Source organism: Podarcis vaucheri (genome assembly GCF_965113315.1).
Source record: "Podarcis vaucheri genome assembly, chromosome: 6".
Taxonomy (NCBI): Eukaryota; Metazoa; Chordata; class Lepidosauria; order Squamata; family Lacertidae; genus Podarcis; species Podarcis vaucheri.
Window position 1 is genome coordinate 93,920,202 of NC_138764.1, and position 18,212 is coordinate 93,938,413.

At 44.1% G+C, this 18,212-nt stretch overlaps 1 protein-coding gene across 1 annotated transcript; it reads left to right on the plus strand.

The window, feature by feature from the left end:
• Positions 1-448: 448 nt before the first annotated feature.
• On the plus strand, positions 449-17,452 carry NELFCD (negative elongation factor complex member C/D). The gene is made up of 15 exons (XM_082226099.1): positions 449-597; positions 1,781-1,893; positions 2,042-2,151; positions 2,658-2,767; positions 4,389-4,496; positions 6,167-6,319; positions 6,744-6,874; positions 8,004-8,169; positions 9,445-9,579; positions 10,224-10,363; positions 11,436-11,550; positions 13,171-13,266; positions 14,713-14,853; positions 15,686-15,815; positions 16,324-17,452. The coding sequence occupies exons 1-15, from the start codon at positions 526-528 to the stop codon at positions 16,356-16,358; spliced, it is 1,755 nt and encodes a 584-aa protein (XP_082082225.1). The 5' UTR covers positions 449-525; the 3' UTR covers positions 16,359-17,452.
• The last annotated feature ends 760 nt before the right edge of the window (positions 17,453-18,212 follow it).

The window sequence follows — 18,212 nt, forward strand, 5'->3', positions numbered from 1 at the left end:
GTGCTGCTCTGGTTCGCCAGAAGTGGCTTAGTCATGCTGGCCACATGACCCGGAAGCTGTACGCCGGCTCCCTCGGCCAATAAAGTGAGATGAGCGCCGCAACCCCAGAGTCGGCCACGACTGGACCTATTGGTCAGGGGTCCCTTTACCTTTAAACCCACTTAGAGGCTGGTTTTTCGGGGGGGGGGGGGAACACACCATCAAACGGTGTGCAAAATAGTCTGAAACGAAGGAGCGAATAAGCAGCAAGCGAGCAAACCGAACCGTAAGCCACTTTTTTTCTTTGTCCCGGGATATAAATGAGTCTTAAGAATAGTAACCGACAATGGAAAAGAAGCCTATAAACCTGTAAGCCCCCCCCCCGGGGGGGAGGGGCGAGGCGAATCAATAAAACCGTCAGAAGAAGCCCGGAATTCGTCCGTGCGCGCGGCCTCTCTTCCCTTTTCGTGGCTCTGCGGCCTCGGCGCCTGAGGGCCCTTCGAGGGAGGAGGGGGGGCGGACGTGGCCTGCGCTCGAGCGGAGCCCATGGAGGAGCCCGACTACCTGGGAGGCAGCGCGGCCGCCGAGTGGGGGGACGACGGCGGCGACGGAGGGGCGGTGAGAGCGGGGCCGTTGAGGGAGATCTTTCGGGGAGGGTCTTATTGTTGTTGTTATTGTTATTTATTGTTCCCCAACCTCCCCTTTTTCCCCCTGAGGCTGTGCACAAGCCGGAAACCTTATTTCCCCCTCCTTCCCGGGGGATGGATTTATTTTCGGGAAAACTGTAGGTAGTAAATTATTATTATTTTTTTTAAAAAAAATATTCTTTATTGATTAAAAATTTACATATCCATACAAACATTGTATGCTATCTCTTTACATACGAAGGAAAAGAAAATTATGTGGAAAATAGAAAATTTATAAAGAAGTAAAAAAAGAGGAAAAAATATAAAGAAATAACAAAGATACGAAATTTTAAAAAGTCGAAAGAGAAAAAGAAAAGACAAGACAACATTATTTACACAATAAAAGTGTTCAAAAGCAGCACCAAGAGGGCAACGCGGGAAGTGTTACTCCTCATTTTATTATTGTTGTTGTTGTGTTATTGCATGAACACCATTCGGTTTTGCAATAGGGAATTTCATTAGGGTTTTGAGCTCTGGGCGCAGTACTGCGCCTTAGATTTCAGATCTAAACTGGAGAGTTGGAGGGAAAAGAGGACCTTTTTCTGCCTCCCCACTTCCAAAGACTGGAGAAGAGACTCTCTTAAGAACATTAGGGGAAGGACTACGAGACCATGTGAGAAATGAACATAATATTTTAGCTGCAGTTCATTCATTTTCAGCTTTGTATTCTTGTCATTAAAAGGGGGCACCTGGACGTTCTATTGTTGCTCCCATGGTCTCGCCTCCTGCTAGAGGCTCTGGAGAACTGCTAGTTGCTAGAATTGCTAGGAGTAGCCTAAACATGATGCTGTCTGGATGTTTATTTGCCTCCAACTCCCATCATCCCAGACCATTAGCTTTGTTGTCTGGCTAGGCATTGGTAAAACTGACCTAGACAGACCAATAGTCTTCCCCAATAAAAGATAGCATCCTGTGTTCCTGTGCCTGTATGGCTGTTAACGTTGTAGCCACAGGATGAAGCAGTTTAATATGTGTCGCTGTGTTTTTTTGTGTTTTTTTTCTAACCACATTCCTCAAAATGGGGGGGGGGGGCTAACTTTGCCAACAAGTGTATTATAACAGAAATCCAGTGTGGTGGGGGAAATAACAGTTTGCAGTTCTGCACTTTCAAACAGCAAGATGATGAATATGGTGAAGAAGATGACGCTGGTGTCCAGCAGGAATGTTTGCAGAAATTTTCCACCCGAGATTACATCATGGAGCCCTCCATATTTAATACTTTGAAAAGGTAACGGCAGGGTGATTGGGGTGGTGTGGGTGGAAGAGGGAATGGTAGGAATGGTACCTGGCTCAGTTAAGGGGCAATTTGCTTCGAAATTTGATACTCCTTGGTTTTTTAGAGTTTGGCTCAAAGTGGTGCCTGCATCTTTTAACAGGTATTTCCAAGCAGGTGGCTCTCCAGAGAATGTGATCCAGCTCTTATCAGATAACTATACTGCTGTAGCTCAGACAGTAAACCTTTTGGCTGAGTGGCTCATTCAAACAGGTATGTTCCCAAAAATTGTTGGGGCTTGTGTGTGTATGTGACTGCTACTTTTTTTGCACAGCACCTTTATAAAATTGCTGATGGTGCATGCAAAAAAGACATGCCTGCTATAGCAAATTTGTCTCATTCTTTGAAGCATGACTAAAGGCCCTTCAGGTTCCAATCTTTCCTACCTATTAGTCACTTTAAAATATTTTGACTACTGCTTTGAGTTATCATTGAGGAGGGAATAGACCTATGATTCAGAATCGGCTGCACTTTAATGGATGAGTTAACTGAGTAGCTAACACTTGGGATGCAAATAGATATGTCATATGAAAGCTTGCTGGCAGAATCAAAGTACTGTAAAATTAACATCTTCTGACTGTAATTGCCACCTGGTTAAGTTTGGTAGAGAGAGGGTGTACTGTATGCGCTCCCTTGTCACGAGGTTTAGTCACAGGAAGCATGAAGGAATTTCTGTTTGACAGACATAGATTCATACACAGGGATCTCTCTCATTGCAGGTGTTGAGCCCATTCAAGTCCAGGAGACAGTGGAAAACCACCTGAAAAGCTTGCTGATTAAGCACTTTGATCCTCGGAAAGCAGATTCAATTTTCACAGAGGAAGGAGAGGTAATTCATATAACTTAATGCTTCCAAGTATGATATCCTTCTCAAAGGCATTTCTGGCTATAGTCAGCTCAAACGAGTACCGTACTTTTCCGTGTATAAGGCTAGTTTTTTCCTTGTAAAAATAATGCTAAAAAGTGGGGGTCGTCTTACACATGGGTAGTGCATTGGGTGGACGTTTGATTGGTTGCTGTCTGCGGCTATGGTGCGTGTTATTTGCTGCTGCGTCAATGGGTGGTGTTGATTGGCCAATGCTGTGGCAGTTGGGTGGGTGATTGGCAGCTTTTGCCGGCGATGGGACAGACGAGAGGTGGCTTTTGCGACACGTGTGGGTAAGTGATTTTCGGCATTCCTCCCTAAAAAAGGCTCGACAATTCTGGGGAATCCTTCCCCGAAGAAGCTCAACAACTTTGTGCCATCTCCCCCCCATTTTCTTATATTTTAGTCCCAAAAAATAGAGGGCATCTTATACATGGGGGCGTCTTATACACGGAAAAATACAGTATATCCTCTGTAAATCAGTAGATATAGATCACGAGTGAGATAGTGTTTTCGTGCTCATGCTTCCCAGAGGCATATGCATGTTTCAGAGTAAAACATTCTTTTGGGAGCTTAGAAGCATGTAAGTCCTTTAAATTTAAGAGACACCGCATTCTTAAAATCTGAACAACTTAAAGAACCACCTTGAAAAAATGGTAAAACAAAATTTATTATTATCATCAATATTATTATTATTACTTATTAAAGTTGTATACCTCTCTTCATTCATAGATCTCAGGGCATAAAAAATACAAGATAAAAACACAAAATACGTAATACAGTGGTACCTTGGGTTACAAACGCTTCGGGTTACAAACGCTTCGAGTTACAAACTCCGCTAACCCGGAAGTAGTTGCTCCAGGTTGCAAACTTTGCCCCAGGATGAGAACGGAAATCGTGCACCGGTGGTGGCAGCGGGAGGCCCCATTAGTGAAAACACGCCTCGGGTTAAGAATGGTTTTGGGTTAAGAGCGGACCTCCGGAACAAATTAAGTTTATAACCCGAGATACCCCTGTAAAAACAAAACAAAACAAAACAACACACACCCCCACACCCACATTTATGTTGAACCTGTGCAGGCAAGTTCAAAAATGAGCACCAGAGCCTATTCTCCTTTTTGTTTTCTTGCCTTCCACTGAGCCTTGCCTTGTCTCACTGTGCTGCAGAACAGAATAATTACATACTTAACTCTAGCTAGAGCTGCTTCATCCATTACTTTTTCCAACCTGGGATTTTTGTACTAGCTTACATTTGACTACACACACAAGTTTTGTTTTCTGCCATGGGTTCACAGACCTTGGGAGCTGTTCTGTGCAATGCCAGTTAATCTCTGTTAAAAAAACACACCATGCAAGTTGTCTTTCACACGCCACACACATTTTCTGGCTGCTTTGTAGGTAACTGATAGCAAAGTTGTGGTTGACTAGGCATTCGAGCTCCAAGGTGCAAATGCAACCTTTCCCCCTGGACAGCACTGCTTTTTCTTTAGGAAATTCTAAAGCTGTTTTGCAGCCTCAGGTTGATTTTTCTCAGCCTCTAGGACTGTGTCATTCTGTTGCTCTGTTTTTTTTTCCCCCCTGGCAGACGCCAGCATGGCTTGAGCAAATGATAGCGCACACTACATGGCGGGATCTGTTCTACAAACTGGCCGAAGCTCATCCAGACTGTCTCATGCTGAACTTTACTGTCAAGGTAATTAATAATCTGATTCAGTCAGTTGGAAAACCATGTTATGAGCAAGAGGGGCAGGAAGAGAGTGAAGCAGAGCCATTTGCTGGCTAAACTGTCAGCAAAAATGCACAGCAGACATAAAGTGCTCCTTCATATCAGTGCAGGGTAGTGCTCATTAGGAACAGCAGGGTGGAAAGTAGGGAGGCCAACAGTAGGTGGAGCCAACTAATTCTACTTTTGCCTCCATCTTCCTCTCTTTTTTAACCTTTAAAGCCCTATACGGCCTAGGACCCTCGTACCTACGGGACCGCCTCTCCTGGTATGTCCCACAGAGAAATTTACGGTCTGCAAATAAAAACACCCTAAAGATCCCAGGCCACAGAGAGGTTAGGTTGGCCTCAACTAGAGCCAGGGCTTTCTCGGCCGCGGCTCCAATCTGGTGGAACGCTCTGTCACAAGAGACTAGGGCCCTGCAGGACCTGACATCCTTCCGCAGGGCCTGCAAGACAGAGCTGTTCCACCAGGCCTTTTGTCAGGGCGCAGCCTGACCCCCTCCTCTGGCAATCTGCACAAAATTTTGCTTGATGGTTGCCATTAATTTGATTTTAATTTGGTTGCCATTAATTTGATTTTAATTTGATTTAATTAATTTTATAATGAATGTTTTAGAATGTTCGACTATTTTGATTGTTGTTAGCCGCCCTGAGCCCAGCTTCGGCTGGGGAGGGCGGGATATAAATAAATTTATTATTATTATTATTATTATTATTATTATTTTGAGTTCTACAAGGGCATTGCTAAGGAGGAGAAAAAGGCTGACAGGCAGTGCCATCCACTAGGGCTGGTTGTAAGGAAGGAGGCAGGCAAGTGAGGGCAAATGAGGTTGGTGGCCCATTTGCCCTAATGGACCAGCCTCCTCTGGCATGTGGTGTGTGCTGAATATTAAGATACCAGTTAGGGCTCTGTAAATCAGAGGTGCTAGCACATTAGCACTCTTTTTCATTTTTATTGGCACATTTTGTGGTCAGCAAAGATGGATCCAAGGTTGTCACGGTGAGCTTTCCTGAAGCCATGCTGCAAGCATTAATAATAATGATAATTAATAATAATTTATTTATACCCCACCCATCTGGCTTGAAAGAAGCATTCTGTTGCAGTCAGCAAACTAAGGTCCCATCATCACCATACATTTAATGCACTATTTACCACTTTGAAAATCATGCGAGAATCCTGGGAGCTGTAGTTCGTTAAGGATGCTGGGAATTGTACCTCTGTGAGATCAGCACAGTTAACAACTATAGTTCCCAGGATTCTCTATGACTGTTACACATGTAGAATAGTGCTTAAAATTTATATGGGGTGTGACTTAGGTTGCAGTCCATGCTTGGGTGCAGGAGATGACGATGTGGTGGGCATGAAAGTCTCTCCAGTTTGCAAATATGTCCACAGGCCCCAAAATCATAGAATTGTATAGTTGAGAGATTCTGTATAGAAGAGATTCTGAGAGTCCTCTATTCCAACCCCCTGCAATACAGGAATCTCAAGTAGATCACAGTTTTGTTTCAGCTTCAGCTCAGTGAAAATGTAATGCTATCTGCCGAAATGCATGCATGAGAGGTTCTTCTGAGCGTGAACTTCACTTTGGCCTGCAAGTGCTGCAGTTGACTCAGCTGTTGATGCTTTTGTTACAGCTTATCTCTGACGCTGGGTACCAAGGGGAGATAACCAGCGTTTCAACAGCATGCCAGCAGTTGGAAGTGTTTTCTCGAGTACTGCGTACTTCTCTGGCTACTATCCTAGATGGTGGGGAAGAAAACCTGGAGAAGAATTTACCTGAGTTTGCTGTAAGTCTCTTTCCTACTCTAATTCTTGTTTTTTATGATGCATCTGAAGGTCCCTGATTTGGGGAGGATGTGAGGAGCCCTCCACAAATTCTACTGAGACATGTGACACCTTTTGGGCCCTTTCCCAATATGCCAAAGTTGCACGGCCAGACTCCAATTCCCTGCTGACTACAGAAAATGACTTCTGTATTCCAGAATAATTTGATGTCCTCCTAGCTTCTCTGCTATTGTGCTTGCTCCGGCTGAACTAAAATTGGAATAATACAGAGAAGATTCTCTCCTATTCCCATCTCAGCTAAGCATGCCAGACCACTTTTTTTGTTGCCTCTGCTTCCATAAATCAGAAGATACTCTTATTACTACCTTTTGCAAGGGCCGGTCGTTCCTAGAGCAGCTGCTCATCTGTGTCTCGGTGTATTTGCAGAAAATGGTGTGCCATGGTGAACACACGTATCTCTTTGCCCAAGCGATAATGTCCATATTATCTCAAGAAGAGCAAGGTGGCTCTGCTGTACGCAGGATTGCTCAAGAGGTTCAGAGGTTTGCTCACGAGAAGTAAGATCTTGCTGCATTTAAAGCTCTTTTTCTGAATTTATCTGTGGCTCTGCTTGCCCTGTGCTCTCCCAGTTTAGATGTAAGCTTGGCGAAAAAGGAAACCTGATCCAACCCACTTGTGCAGTTCATTTTAGGAAGTTAGTTGAAACTAAAGTATGGCGTGAGAACATAGAGCTGGCAGAATACCTGGCATACAGGTTTTCGTGGTTTTTCCCAGAGCAACCCTTCTGCCTTAGGTGCATCATTGGGAGTACACAAAGCCTTCTGACTCCTGGGAATAGGAAAACTTACAGGTGTATTTCATGCACAAATCAGCAAGTATTTCTGAACTGAAAGACTCCACAGTGTCCTGCAGCAGTGTCTTAAGATAGGCAAAGGAGGACCTTTCCATTCGTATTTGCATTATGAGGGCATAAAGGAAGGCATTCTTAATAACTGACACACAGCTGTGTAACTCCCTACTCCTAGAGGGGTCATTGCTGCCCGAACGTCTTTCAAACATTTTGTAAGATTGTTTAGCTTGTGTTTTCAGTTAGTTGCTGGGGTTAAGCAGATCTGGGGCTTAGGAAAAGGCAGGATAAGGATACAAGTGTGTGAACTATGTATTAATAATGGAAACAATTGTTAAAGTACAGTGGTACCTCGGTTTACAATCTTAGTCCAGTCCGGAAGTCTGTTCTTAAACCAAAACTTTCTTTAAATCGAGGCACGCTTTCCCTAATGAGGCTTCCCGCCGCTGGTGCCCTTCCACCATTCAGCTTCCGTTCGTAGACCGAGGTAAAGTTTACTAACTGGAACACTACTTCTGGTTTTGCGGAGTTCTTATACCGAATAGTTCTTAAACAGGGCTGTTCTTAAACTGAGGTACCACTGTATAAGTAAACTTAATAATGTCATGCAGTAATGGGCTAGATGATAAGTGACTCTGGTGTATTTGATGATAAGCCCAAACCCAATCTGAAGGATGCTGCTCTGCGTATCTTGATCATGGGGTTCTTTTGGGTCATTTTTAACCTGCTCAGCGCCCTTGGAATTCATTTAGTATTGTCTGCTCCTGTTGGCAGTCTAGGACCTCTTAGTCTACAGATCACCTAAAATTCTCTCTTGTTCTTGTTTTGACCTTCTCAAGAGGCCACGATGCTAGTCAGATCACTTTAGCTCTGGGAACGGCTGCCTCGTACCCTCGAGCCTGCCAAGCGCTTGGTGCCATGTTATCGAAAGGAGCGTTGAACCCAGCAGATATCACAGTCTTGCACAAAATGTTTTCGAGCATGGATCCTCCTCCGGTAGAGCTGGTAAGTATCAGTAGCTTCTTTTGAAGAAGCTTTTTTTCCTGCTATGCTTTCAAGGACTGTGCAAATCGTGTAAAACACCTCATTGCTCCCACTCCTTCACTGCACAGTTATAGCCTCTTCTTGTGAATTAACGTGCTTTTAAGTATCTCATAAGGCACCTTTGCATCTTGGCTTACCTCCTTTCTCTCTAACCTTTGCTGTTTTTCACCTGAGTTGCTAACAATTGCACAGACACTATGAATGTAAGGAAAAGAGAAATATCCCTTAGTACCTCTAATAACACAATGCCTAATAATAATTGCTAGTATATTTAGAAAGTTATTCAAAGTCCACAATGCTTCACATACACTGTCTCATTGCATCCCCTTCTACAGCCATATTAAGGTAGGCTATAAACTAGTCGCGAGGCTGAGAGGCAGTGGCTTGCATAAGATTAGCTTCAGAGTTGTGACTGAGACAAGGGATTCATGACTTTCGGTTGTAAACTGCTCTATGAGCTTTCCCCGACTCCAAAAAGATGTTATGTTTACCTTCCTCATCCTTGGTACTGTAACACAGCGTGCCTTGGATAACGAGGACAAAAATAAAAACAAGTGGGTTTGCAGTCTATTTATTATCTAGGCCAAAGATAGGGAAATTTGTGGCCCTCTAGTTGGTGCTGAAGTACAACTCCCATGATCCCAGTTCGTTGGCCGTCTGGGCTGCAGCTGATGGGAGCGCAAGTCCAACAACGTCTTGGAGGGCCACAAGTTTGCGCCCCCTGCTCTAGGCCATCCCATTGACCAGGCTTTTCAGTGGTTTGGGGGTACTATGTGATTTGGGTAAAATCAACTCTTGGTATTTTGAATTGAAATGGCATTTTGATTACGGCATTAGGACTCTTACTAAACCTTGTCTACAAAATCCACTTTACTAGAAACATGATCATGATACAGATTCTGCATTTGGTGACTCTTAAAATCATGGTTTTGCATGAGCCGCCTCTTGTCGTGTTTTTTATTGTTTATCAATTTATCACAACCATATTGCATTTATATGCTATTTTTCTCCAGGGAGCTCACAGGTGGCCCACATGCTTATCCCCTTTCCTCATTTAATCCCCACAACAACCCTGTGAGGTAGATTAAGCTGAGGGGCAGTGGCTGGGCCAAGGTCACCCTGTGAGATTCATGGCTGAGTAGGGATTTGAATCCTGGTGTCCCAGGTCCTAGTCCGAAACTCTTAACCATTACACCACTCTGGCTCATATAGATGTCCTGTATTACTGTTTCTCAGATCAGAGTTCCTGCTTTCCTGGATCTCTTCATGCTATCGCTGTTTAAGCCAGGTGCCAAGATCAATCAGGACCATAAACACAAATATATTCATATTTTGGCATATGCAGCTAGCGTTGTGGAAACATGGAAAAAGGTAAGCTCAGTTGAGTGCTGTTCTATTGCTTTAGGAGTAAACTGGTGCATTAAAGCAGGAAAAGGATGTGCTTGTGTTATGTTTCATCGTAATTTAGAATAAAGCTGTAAGCTTGACTCCTGTCTTGCCAGAAGTGATAACTTATAACCAGCTTAAACAACAACTTGAGTTTCTTTTACAGAGCATCTTAAAAAATGCTCAAAGTGCTTTTTGTACAGTTCCTCAGTATACAACAAGCCTGCCAGGTGAACTTCTGTTGGCATCCTTATATTACAGATTTGGGGTAGGGGGACTGAGGATAAAAGACAGTAGCCAGCTGATAGCTTGAGCCATCTCAGTTTTATGCTATCAAATGAACCTGTTGACCCAGCAGCTATTGCCTGCCTTCATGGCTCCTTCCCTTAGGATATAAATGGGTCATCTTCCACTTTGATCAATAAATTGTCCTTGCATAGCTTCATGGCATCAGATTGGAAATTCTTCTGCACGTTACTTAATGATATTATCTTGTTTGTGGAAAGTGAAAGGCATGCAGAGAACTCAAAAACATTGACTCTTCAGGAAGGCTGATGAAAATGCAATCTATACCGTGGGCCACTCGTGACTCTTCTTGTCTCCCATACCACATTTTATCACACTTTTAGAACAAGAGAGTGAGCATAAATAAAGATGAGCTCAAGTCCACCACGAAAGCGATTGAAACTGTTCACAATCTTTGTTGCAATGAAAATAAAGGCGCCTCCGAACTCGTAGCAGAACTGAGTACCCTCTACCAGTGCATCAGGTAAATCTTGGAAGACGATTTTGACTAATTTGCTTGAGAGTAAAGCTGGCATTAACGTGGAAACACTTCAGTTTTGTGCTTTTCCTTGGTACAGATATTTATATGCCATATATTGTTTATATGCCGGCTAATAACATTTCTGGACAGCTTACAATAATATTGAAATACAAATGAAACACATGTTCACTGCAGCTGTTGATAACCTTAGGATGAAGGTTATTTCCATGGCCTGCTAACTGTTTGGACCTTGATCCTTGCCTGTTGTTTCTTTGTTTATTATTAAGTGGAATCCAACAGAGCAGTGAGTCTCTTGTTCTGTGAGTGAATTTCTCTTTGTACAACAGCATTCTTCCCTGCTCTGCCCCTCCACCCTGTGTAACATAAACCCAAAGTTTGTACTAGGAGTTCCCCCAACCCTTTGGAACAAATTTAGAGAAGGTGTGGGGCAAAGTCCTGTTGTGCAAGTGGAGATTCTTTCCCTGTTTGAATGCAAGAGTTGAATACCACCTATTAGTATTAATAATATCATTATCATTTTATTATTGTATTAGTTCATAATATACCGCTCAGTGCTGAGCTAGGCTTCTGTGTCATGGGGAGAGACTTTCAGTACCCTTGCAAATCAGTTTCCTTAAAAGGTTAGGATCTGTTTTTCCAACATTAATCCACAGAAGAAGCAACAAGCACCCCTTCCAGTGTGGAGGTCATTATTGTTCTGCAGCTTAGGCATTTTCCAGATTGGGCCGACAGCTCAGGGTCACATGAGGCAATGTCAGACTGGAAAGACTGCAACAGCAAAAGAGAAATGGTGTTGTCCTAGCGGACATTCAGATCTGGAAGCTTCCAATGGACAACAGGTTGAAGCATTCAGCTGTAGCATGTTCGGGACAGATGGGCCTCTGCAAGATGAATTTTCTTTTTGAAACCAATCAGTATTAATTGATGTTTTCTTGTTTTACTGAGTTTACTCTCTCATGTTGCATACCACCTTGAATTTTTTAAAATAGGAGTGCATACTGTAAATACATAAATCATTAAATAATATTTAGCATGGCTTCCCTATATCTTTTAGGTTTCCAGTAGTAGCAATGGGGGTTCTGAAATGGGTTGACTGGACAGTGTCAGAGCCCCGCTATTTCCAGCTTCAGACTGATCATACTCCAGTGCACTTGGCGCTGTTGGATGAGGTAAGGTCAGGGCTGTATGTGTGTCTGTGCGCATGCATACTACATTTAATTCGACATGACAAATAATGTGTTTTGTGTGATTTACTTCTGCTGGTCCTGGGGGGAAGGGGCAAAGAGTTTTGCAGGGCGTTGAAGCTCCAGCTCTTAACCACTGGAAATCGCACTCACATCCCCTCTGGTTGTTGCAAGTTCACCAGGCTTTGCATGCGTATGTGTTCAGGTGCCCCATTTTTCCAACCATGAGGATAGAAGCTTCAGTTTGTTCTTAAGTGAAAGCTGGTATTTGGGGGATGCTGAGCATCTGATCCAGTATCAAATTCTTCACTTGCCCAGAATTGTGGGATAACTGCATAGCCCTGGCTAAGATTGTCAGAAGTGGCAAGGTTGAAAGCTCTGTGTGGAGGTTAAGGCCCATGCATTTATTTTAATTTATTTATCGTGGTATTTCTAGACCACCATATCATAAAATACCAGGCTGGTGATAAAATAATAACAGATAGAAAACAATAGACATAATCATTAAAGTGATTGGCTAATAATAATACAGTTGTACCTTGGAAGTCGAACAGAATCCGTTCCAGAAGTCCGTTTGACTTCCAAAACATTCGAAAACCAAAGTGTGGCTTCTGATTGGCTGCAGGAAGGTCCTGCAGCCAATCGGAAGCTGCTGAAGCCCCGTCAGACATTTGGCTTCCAAAAATAGTTTGGAAACCGGAACAGTCACTTCCGGGTTTGCGATGTTCAGGAGCCAAAACGTTTGGGAACTAAGCTGTTCAACTTCCAAGGTACGACTGTAGTACTGTAGTAGAAAGATCAGTTGCAAAGCCCTGTCAGCAGAAAAGAGGCATCCTTTTCAGCAAACAGTTCACATCCTTTTCCATCCCCTGCGCCCAGATTTTTTCTACCCCTTGTCCATGAGCAATCGTGGAAGCATGTACTGTATTTTAGAAACAGCTTAGAAATGTGGCTTGCATTTACCCCTTCAGTCAGCCACTAGCTGGTAACGGTTCTGAACTGACTACTGTCTTGTCTGCACCTGCAGCAATTTGAGGTGTTAGGGTGGATAGCATATCAGACTATGACAGGATCACATTTTTTAACATTGCCGTTTAAACAAAAATCAAAAAACCCAGTGTGTTTTTAAAAAATCTGGCCTAGACTCTTCCTCTCTCATCCTAGTTTAGTCCTTTGTGTGTGGGGGGGGAGCTTTGAAAGTGAGGTGCCCTGTGTTCAGGCTGAAGTGGCAAAGCCTATTAGGCCACTGCTGTGTGTATGTAGACCCAGACTCTGTGTTTAAGAATTCCAAGTTGGGTATTTGCTAGAAGGTGAAATTTTTTGCAGGTGATCCATCTGGGTTGGTGAAGCTTGGAACTCTGGAATGAGGGGCTGTGATGTACGTTAATATGTTTTCTTATAATAATAGAATTGTAGAGATGGAAGGAACCCTGAGGATCATCGAGTCCAACCCCCTGCAGTGCAGGAATATGCAGCTGTCCCATACGGGGGTCAAACCTGCAACCTTGGCGTTATCAGCACCACGCTCTAACCAACTGAGCTATCCAGAATGTGTGTCTTAATAGGAGTCTAGAGGACCTTACATGTTTGCCTTCTGGTTTTCAGATCAGTACATGCCATCAACTCCTTCATCCTCTGGTCCTGCAGCTTCTGGTCAAACTCTTTGAGACGGAGCACTCTCAGCTCGATGTTATGGAACAGGTGATGGAAATTCAGGGGTTTAGATTTTGCTCAGGCCTTTTTTCTCCTCACTTCTGTGCCTACAGAACTGAAGCAGGTTGCCCAAGCAATCCTGGGAGCTGTTGTTTTGTGAAGTTGCTGGTGGGCGGGTGTTCAGGGCCTGCAAATCTTTATGCCACTTTTGTATCATAGGCAACACTGTCGTGTTGGCCCCTGATCTTGGGGATTCTTCTCTTCTGCAGAATTTAGCAGGCATCTGCAGAAAAGAGAGTGAAGGATTTTTGTGGGAAGTAACTGTGCCTTGTAGTTGCTGGGCAGAATTCTGCTTTTATTTAAGAGACACTGAACAAATCAGAGTATGGGAGAACCCTGCAGCATTCCCCTTCCAAATGATCTGTTGCCAAATCCTATTCCAGTCATCTCTGATCAGACAATACTGCCTAGGGCTGAGGGAAGTTTTGAGTTCAGCAATAGCTGGAGACTGCTTTCCCCATCCTTGTACTAAGAAATGAAAGTTACATCTCCATATTCTCATTGATGGAGGATATAATCTTCTTGTGGGGCCAAGAAAAGAGAGAGTTTGTTCTTCTACATTCTCCTGTACGTGGGTACAGCTGGCAGAGAACTAGGCAGATGCAGCATGAGTAAGGGCTTTTCAGTATTACCTCCCATCTCGGCCGATATCCTTGCCAATTGTCCGTTGTGCCAAAAATCAAGAGTTGCGTAACTTCTTCACCCAAGGCTATAAAAGTTTACATAACTTTGTTGGCATAATAGATTTAGGCCTTGAGCTGGCATTGACTGGCAAGTCAGTGGGCGGGCAAAAAGTAGTATTTCACAAAACGCTTATTCGTGGAATTCATCCTTGCAGTTTAGTGGTGATCCTGGGTTTCAGAAGGGGAACAGATACAGGGAAGATAGATTGAGCAAACTGCCATTAGTTACGAGAGCTGAATGTAACCTCAGTGTTCAACGGGACGCTGCCTCAGAGAACCAGATGTTTGGGACATAGGAAGCGATTTGTTGCCGCTTGCAAACTCTCCAGAGACATCTGAGAAAGCAGCTCATGGCAGGAGGAGCAGCGAAGGCAGAACTCTCAGAAATGACAACCTGGTAGAACAAAATGGGGCCTTGCTTAGGGCGGTCAGCAACCCTTTCCTTCTCCAGAGCAAGATCGAGAGGGTTGGATGTGGGGGTTCCATTCCAGGCACAGGCCTGCTGTTGGAACTCATGGCTGCCAAAGGAAGCTTCCCTACATCCTCATTCAGAGGCTACTCTCTGTGAATCAGAAGCAGCCCTTCTCATTCAGCAAGGCAGGTCTTCGTCTTCTTTAAATGGTTAATGCCTATGGTTAATGCAGCTTGGAATCTTTGCTAGAGAATGAACACATCCCTCAGTTACATTGTCTTAAGAGTTTACTTAGGCTGAGTTTCAAAGATAAACGTCCTGCCTTGTTTGTCCTTTCAGCTGGAACTTAAAAAAACCCTTCTGGACAGGATGGTTCACTTGCTCAGTCGAGGATACGTCCTTCCAGTGGTTGGCTACATACGGAAGTGTCTCGAGAAGCTGGACACAGACATTTCCCTGATCAGATACTTTGTGACGGAGGTCAGTGACAGTGGGTTCGCGTCTCCGCTCCTCCATATGCAGCTGCTGGGTGACCTTGGGCCAGTCACACTTCTTTGAAGTCTCTCAGCCCCACTCACCTTACAGAGTGTTGTGGGGGAGGAAGGGAAAGGAGAATGTTAGCCGCTTTGAGACTCCTGAGGGGAGTGAAAGGCGGGATATCAAATCCAAACTCTTCTTCTTCTCCTTCACCTGCCCACTAAATCTGTTCTGGGTTTTCCACCAACCCTGGGGGGGGGGCTGTTTTTTGTTTTTGATGTGGGGTGAGATTGGAGGTCCTGTTGCACAAGGATAAATCCTTGTGCTGATGGGACAGTTACTTCTTGCTGTGTTGGGTAGAAGGCACGGTTGCCAGAAACTGAAGGAATAATGCTGTCCTCGTTTTGCTTATCTCTACCTTTCCTGAAACATCAACTGCTATATTGTATGGTGTGGATGGGATCCAACTAGCACACATGGGATCCAACTAGCAAGCAGACATCATTGCACTATGTGCATTCCCACCCCCCGCCCCGGCAGACGCCCTGCACCCTACCCAAAATCTTCCACGGGAGGTTGGGGGAACCCCAGAACAGATTGGTGGAGAGGGGGAGAAGTCCTGTTGCAACAAGAAGACACATTAGTCAGCACTACGCTGTGTGCAACTCTGTGTCCGTAGGTGGATGTCATCATCTGCAGAAGCATGTTTAAAAGTTTCTGTTAAATGACAAACTACTCTCTGAGATTGGGAGACAGTGCATCAACCACTATGTCTATTTCTACTCGTTAAAACAGTGTAAGCCACAGCCTTCTGCTATCTCGATTATCTCCCCAGGTGCTGGATGTCATTGCTCCTCCGTATACCTCTGACTTTGTGCAGCTTTTTCTTCCGATCCTGGAGAACGACAGCATTGCAGGAACAATTAAGACCGAAGGCGAGCATGACCCTGTCACGGAGTTCATAGGTAAATTGTTTCCCATGCTTTTGAGTTTCCATTCAGTTTATTCAGCCCTCACCAGAGCTAACAAGTTGATTTAGCTGAGGATTTCTGAACAAAGCTCCTCATGAGTGTTGCAGTGATCTACCTTTCCAGGGCCTTGGCCTGCTCACCAGTGTAGAACAAATGTCACTGGCCAGCAGAAATTTAAGCTTCTGTAGCCTGCTATAATGCAAACCCATAGATGGGCTAGCAATCAGCATTGAGGAACTTGATCGCCAAAGGGCCTCATGGCATCCTAAAGCCCAAGTAATGTTTTGTGGCTTAAGTTTTGGTAACACACGAGAACCTCCTGCTTTATCAGTTTATTGAATGGATAGAAGATGCTGAGTGTTTGTGCATGGGGACTGAAGGGCTGTTTTGCATGGAGAGATTGGCGTATAAATGAATGAATCAGTATCTGTTTTCTGTGAATTGATAAAAAAAAATGAGGCATGCAGGTCATCATGTCTTTTTTCATCTGTTTTCTTTAAAGCTCACTGTAAATCAAACTTCATCATGGTCAACTGAACCAGCAGAGACACCCAGTTACAGTTGCTGTGGATGAACTGCAGAGCGACCTAATGCAAATTGCATCAAAGAACTGGGAGAAAGAGCAGTTTGTTGGTTGCTGTTTTAGGTGGACCAGGAGTTTCACACTGCTGGGCTTCCAAAATGTTGAAACTAGGACAGAGTTTAGCTGAAATTAATTGGTTTCCCGGCCCCCAAACCTTGGAGCATCAGGAAGGACAGAGTAACTCCAAGTATAGGACCTGTGTTGTTTGTGTAGCAGAATTGAATGTATGTCAGGGGAAAGCTAGCACTAGTGCTCCTAGCCTTAGTTCCCTGGGGGGGGGGGGATGCATTCTTCCAGTGTATGGTTGATGTCTTGCAGCATATAGGGCTAAATCCTGTTAATAATTCCCAACAGAGAATGATTCCTTCCCACACCCTTATGCACAAGCGATAGTTGTTCCTAGAAGGGTAGTGTGTGAATACCTCTCACACACAGTTTGATCCTTGACAATCAGATAAATGCGGGATGGGGAACCTGCTGACTCCCAGAGGATGCTGGACTAAAAATCCCATCATCTGTTACCATTGGCCTTGCTGGCTGGGGCTGATGGGAGTTGGAGTCCAGATCTGAAGGGCCACAGGTTCCCCACCCCTGCTGTAAACATCTGCATCGGATGATTGACAAAATTACTTGTCTTCCCCAAGTTATAAATGTCTTTGTGTGCATCTCGTCCTGAAACTCATGGTAGTGTTCAGCCACTTAGTTGCCAGGTAGCTGCAGTATTGCTGGTTCCTACTGCATTCCAGAAGACCCTTGTAAAAGCCCTTTCTTCATCTATAAATGATACACAATCTTGGCAGAGCTTACTTGTGCGTCACAGTGTTTACATACTATTGCCAGATCCTGGTGAAGAATCACTGGCCTTATTGGAGGGGAAATCTCAACCTTAACCGATAAGTTTCATTACTGTGTAAAAATAGGTCTTGTTAAAGTTATCTGAGTGCATCAAAATCAAAACAGTACTATTTTTTCTTGTACCTGTAAGAGGGAAGACGACACAAAGTAGGTTAAGTTATATTTTTTATTAAATTCATTTTTTATTAAATAATGTGTGAGTTTCTTTAAAGGTATTACGGTCACGGACATGGCAGATGCCTTGGCGAAATGCATTATCTTTCTAAAGTTTTGTGGGTTTTGCTTGTTGGTTTTAAATGGTATTGTACTGATATGTTGCATATAAATCAATTTCATTCACACTTCTGTGCACTGCCCTGGAATCTTTCGATGAAGGGTGGTTAAGGAATATTTTAAATATAAATACTGTGCAAAGTGTAATCATGGAAACTTAGCTATTGAACTAGACAAAATCTCCCTCACAGGTTGTGTGCTACAATCCAGAAGGGATCTGAATACCCAAAGCTCAAGGCTGTTTAGCTTATGAGCCACCAAACTCAGCCTGAATTAGCTGTGAATTCTAGCTTACCAGGTACTTGGCAACCCTTGTTTGTGCCGATCCCAATATGGAGCAAAAACAGGCTGTGATTGGCTGGTGGCGTTGCTGAGCTTGGTCATAGGTTAACAAAATCACACGGCCTGCCTTCCCCTGACACCCTGGGGAGCTTGTGCAGAAATAGCTTGCAGCCGCTGTTTTACCCTTACTTGAAACAGTGGGTGCCAGAAGCCTAGGGGAACAGGACGATGGGGTGGAGGCAATGCTCAGCTGTAATCTCACAAGGAGTGCTGGCCTACTGCTGCTGCTGCTAGTTTTAGCACAACCCTCCATAGTCAACTAGTGGATTCTGATCTGATCTGCAGCTTATGAGAAAGAGAATGGAGACTGCAGAAGGCAAGATAAGCAGCTGTGACCC